The 5,274-nt window shown below is 38.5% G+C and overlaps 1 protein-coding gene across 1 annotated transcript; it reads left to right on the top strand.

Moving 5' to 3' along the window:
* Positions 1–200: 200 nt before the first annotated feature.
* On the top strand, positions 201–2,450 carry LOC118491520 (stress response protein NST1-like). The gene is made up of 2 exons (XM_035989362.1): positions 201–1,837; positions 1,991–2,450. Exons 1-2 carry the CDS (start codon positions 201–203, stop codon positions 2,448–2,450), a joined length of 2,097 nt encoding a protein of 698 aa, XP_035845255.1.
* Positions 2,451–5,274: the final 2,824 nt, after the last annotated feature.

Here is a 5,274-nt window from a genome sequence, read left to right as displayed (position 1 = left end):
GACTATCAGATGAACATGGTCACTGCATTGGTGTTGAACAAGAAATATAATTTCTCACAATTGTCTTTCACTACATGACTGGGAATATTACTACAAAGAGTCGAACTTGGACTTATCCAAGATTTGTGCAAATGCTAATCGATCATGCATATCCAGAGATTTAACGCGATTTAAAGAATGATTTGTTAGTTCAGTCACACATGAGCAACGATTCTCTAAAGCAGCTTGCGAGATATCACCCAAACCACCCTGAACCAAAAGTAGTAGCAGAATTCTTTGGATATATCAAAGATGTGAATTACGTTGATCCTGATCTAGTTGATCATCAAAACTGGAGAAACGAAGAAGAAATGAAGGAAGCAGCTTATGCTGAAGAGCTAAAGGCTCTTTTAGAGTTCAAAACCACCCGTAATGACTGGTTTGTGAAAGAGCAAAGGAGGAGAGGTAAGAAAGTCACTCCTAAATCACAGGAGGGTGAGGGATCTTCATCGCAGCCAAAGAAGAAACAAAAGAAAGTGACAAAGACATTATTGATTGATGAACCTGAGGTAGATGAGCCGGTGGTTACTACGAAAGAAGATCCGTATGCTGATATTGATCAATTGATGTTGAACGTTGATGATTTAGTGTCTGAGCAAGCCGCTGATGTAGAAGTTCAGAAAGAGAAAGTTCTTGATGATGTTGAAGGTGATGATGTCAAGAAAAGTACAACAAGCTCTTCGAGTTCTTCAGATGATGAAGTAGATGAGACTGAACGTCTAAGAAGAATTCAAGAGGCTACAGAAAAAGAGAAACAATTACAGAAGAGGAAGAGACAGGAGAAAGATGATGCTGCCTATGTTCCATCTCCAGAGCACGATTCTGAATCACAATCACCTTCAAGCGGAAAAAAGAAAGCAGGTGCAAAGAAAAGGATTGTATCTCCGAAAATGAAGAAAGTTACTACAAAGATTACAAAGCCGAAGATTGCGTTAAAGAAGAACCAGCCAAAGAACCCAGTAAACCATCAACACCACCTCCTGATCCTACATCAATACAATCACCACAACAATCAACACCTCCACAACAACAAACACCTCCACAACAACCAACACCTCCACAACAACATTCATCTCCAAAACAACCAACACCACCCAGACAACCATCACCACTACATCTCTCACCACCACAACAACAAACCTTGCTCACATCTCAAGAAATATTTCAAACACCACCACTCACTCAAATTCAACCAACTCCTGGTTCTTCTGGCCACAGAGGTCTTCACATTCCTCCGGATAATCTTGAAGATATTAGGAGATTTTGGCTTTGCAAACGATGAACAAGTAAAGAAGTTAGAAAAGAAGATGGATGAAGTGCTGAAGGAAAACAAAGTTGTTGCAGCTAAAAGTAAGAAAGTTGCTGAACGTGAAAAGATTCTCGAAATGCGAGTGAAGAAATTAGAGTCTGACAACAAGGCATTGTTGAAGAAGATTGAAACAGATCAGACTGAGATTGATTTCCTAAAGGTGCGAGTGGCTGAACTTGAAGAAGAAAAGGCTCGCAGAGATGAACAGAACAAATATTTCGAGATGAAAAACAAAGAGCTTGAGGCTGCAAAGGCATTGAAAGAGCATGATTTCTACATGTTGAATAAAGTAGTGGAGAATATGCTCGGAACGTCAATTGAACAAAGATTCGAAGAGATACAAGTAGAAGAGCTTAGGGCAAAACGCCAAGCTGAAATTGACGAACAGATGAAAGATAAGGGTAAGGGTGCTGAAAGCAGTGTGGCATCTGTTGGGAGATCAATTGTTCCTTCCCTAGTCATTGAGAATCCAGTTCCTATATCTTCCGTGTCAGCAATCTTCGAAGAACCTGTAACACTGGAAGATCTTGCTGCTGATGACAATGAGGAAGATGATGAGGAAGATGATGATGATGAGGATGATGAGGAAGAGGGTGATGATGAGGAAGATGACGATGATGAGAAAGTTTTTTTTGCTAGCAGTCATGGTTCCGATGATGACAATGACGATGATGATGCTCAAGGTGGTATGGGAATTAAAGTAACTGAAGCTTCCAATGAAAGAACTATTGATGATTTTCTGAATAATACTATGAATGAAGAGACAGGGGGAGCTGAAGGAAAGGGGGAGTCTAGTGATGCTCAAAATGTTGAACATGTTGAAAAGTTAGTTTTGAGATTGGATACTTATAGGGAAGAAGGTGAACACTTTCATACGTATACATTGGAAAAGATTAAAGAAATGACACGTATGGTGGATCCTAATTTCAAGTTTGATTTTGAAGAGGAATTAAATGCATTCGACATCAACTACCAACCTGAATATGAGTATAAGTATGTAGAGGATGCTGATATGTACGACAGGGTTGAGGTTGAGGATTGCACAGATGATGAGAGTGTTAGTGAAGATACTTCTCAGTATCCTATGCTGATGGAGTTCTAACTGAAGAGAATAGAGACGAGTTAAGAAGGAAAGTCGCTGAGATCTTAAAAGACAAAAATTTCGATGGTACTCCGAAGGATATGCAGAAACAAGAACAGCAGAAATGGTTTAAAGATAGTCACGAGAGAAAATTCAAAAGGCCGTTGAAGTTCTATCAGAGAGATCGAAGCATTTCACTTGGTGACATCATTAGCTGGGGTTTCCTACCTCATGTTAATGCATATGCGATCAGAAGGGATTTTGGAGTGCAGTACTTTGAACGTCTATATGATATAATGTCATTACCATGGTGGGATGTTGAGGAACTGCCGAAAGTAAGAACTTTAGAGTATCATGTTCGCAAGAATGATATCTCAATGTGGGGATACATAAAGTTTGAATCGTTGAAGGGTTTTCGACACTGGAAGCCGCATTACCCAAAGAGAGTGCAGAGGGTAGATCCGGTTATAGGGGCTGAAGAAACTATCCTTAATGTTAAAAAGCCGAAGACGATGAAAAATATACCAGTGCCAAAGATGGAGCAGGATTTCTATAAAGGCTTTTTTGGCTGGGTATACAGTTGCATTTCGACTGAGGCTATCATCACTTATCGAGCAGGAAGTGAGATAAGAGAGATACATGTGTATGACCTGATGTGGTTAGTGAACTGCTCAGCGAAAGATATTGAATGTTTATTCATTAACAAGATTCACTATCAGGCTGAAGATAAAGAGCAGGCGATGCAGTTTCAAAGAGTTGCTACTCTTTGCTTTCAGAAAGGCATTAACTCTGAAAGTAAATGGAAGTCAACTTGGTGGTCGCTTGAAGAGAAAGTAAAGAGGAAAACTGAACGTGAACGTAGAAAGCTTGAAGAAAACAGAGGAAAATGGATGAATATTCAAGCTGAAGAAGAAAAGAGAAGGAAGAAAGATAATGACAGGCTGAGGAACTTGCTTAGGAAGAAGCCAAAGCCAAGAGAAGAAACGTTCAAGTCACTCTGAAGACCCGAAGACAAGACTGAAGACTGCGGCTGTATCCAAGGGGGAGTTTGTTGGTGCACGAATGTCTAAAGCCTGCGTCTTAGTCTTAGTCAAGCTTGTATAGGGTCTAGGGGTCATATATGTATGTTTTGTAAAGTATAGGGGCTGTTTTGTAATTGTTATGTTGTTAAGAGCTGATTTCGCTCCTAATGACATTGTGTCATTTGGAGCGAAATCACAAAGTTCTGATTTCGCCCGAAATGACACAATGTCATTTGGAGCGAAATCAGCCCCCTATATATAGTCTTGTGTGTTTTCTCATTTGTATCTGAATGTTGACCGTGTAGCCGAACTGCTGACGAATTTTTCTGAGAAGTATTAATGAGAAAACGTGTTTAAAGTAATCTGCATTCTGTTTCTACTCCATTCTACTTTGATTCAAGCTGTTTGTGTATTTCCGCTGCATAAACAGTGGTGTTTAGCTCAGATTGACTCATTTTATCGTCTATAACGATCCTACAGAGTCTGAGTCAAAGCCTGAGTCTGGAGGGTCATGTCCGTCAGTCAACAGTTCAAAATCGATGGTTAAACGGGCGTATAGTAAAGAGTTTCTGTTATCAAAATCAAATTTGAATGATGAAACATTCGAAGTTGCGTATACTTTGAATGATTCTGACAAATTATACTCTGACAAAGAGTTTCCAATAAGAAGTGTTCGATTTGACATGATCAAAAAGGTTTTCAAAATGACAGAAATTAATATTTCTGAAATAAAAGATTTAAATCTTATCGGAAAACCTAAAAAATACACTTCAAGAGTTCAACAATGGTTAAACAAGAAAAAGGGTTACAATTCTGATTCTGGTTTTCAAAAGAAGCCAAACCATAATGGTAGCTACAAAAAGAAAGGATTAGGTTTTACACCACCTGAAAATTATAAAAATGAGAAAAATTCTAAAACCAAAACAAAATTTGTTTCAGGTGGAAGTGCTGAGGAAGAACAGAAGAAACCGTTTTGGAAACAATCAAACCAGGAGTTTCTTGCTGAGATGAAAAGAAAAGCAACTGGAGTTTTTCACCGGAAAGATACTCGAACCTGTTTCAAATGCAATGAAACTGGTCACATTGCATCAGTTTGCTCTCAAATGACAAAACCAAAACAGGGAGTATCTGAAAAACTGAAAGAAAAAGTTGTCGATGTTGAACCACCAATTGAAAAATTCAAAATTTTTGAAAATTCGACTCATGAAGTTGGTGAGTGTTCAAAGAAAAATTTTTACAAAAAGAAAGCCAAGAACAACCAAGTGTGGGTTGTCAAGAAGGGTGATGAGAAAGTTGGCAATGAATCTGATTCAACAAAATCAGTGGAGCCACAAGTTGAGGATAAAAAGGAAAAATCTGTGTCTTCAGAAGATGATGTTGAGATTCCGTCTTTTGAAGATATTAAGCAAAAAGTTGGTAAGGTTAAGATCTCAAATCAATTCTTTTCTGATCAGAAGGAATTTGATATTGAGAAAACATTTAATGGGAATGTTAAGAAAATTTTTGGGAAAATGATCGATGGGAAAGTAAAAGGGGTTAAAGATTTCTATGCAACAAAGAAAGCAATTTATAACCCAACTGAACCAGAGCTGAAAACACCCAAGGTTGGTAAGACTTGGGTGGAAATTCTCTTTCCTTGAAAATCAGGACCATGCCGGAGATCCCAAGTTTGTAATCGTGGATCAGGAATCGGCATCATTCATGTTTAATTAGATTGTGTGAATGAATTTTCATGTCGTAAATTTTTACAGGTGAAGGACTATGCTGGAGCTTCCAGGTTGGTAAGTGTGAAGCAGGAATCGACATCTTGATTGGTAAATTAG

The sequence above is a fragment of the Helianthus annuus genome, chromosome 4 (genome assembly GCF_002127325.2).
Source record: "Helianthus annuus cultivar XRQ/B chromosome 4, HanXRQr2.0-SUNRISE, whole genome shotgun sequence".
In the NCBI taxonomy this organism is placed as follows: Eukaryota; Viridiplantae; Streptophyta; class Magnoliopsida; order Asterales; family Asteraceae; genus Helianthus; species Helianthus annuus.
Note: the sequence above shows the minus strand (reverse complement) of the source record. Positions and strands in the feature narration are given on the sequence as shown.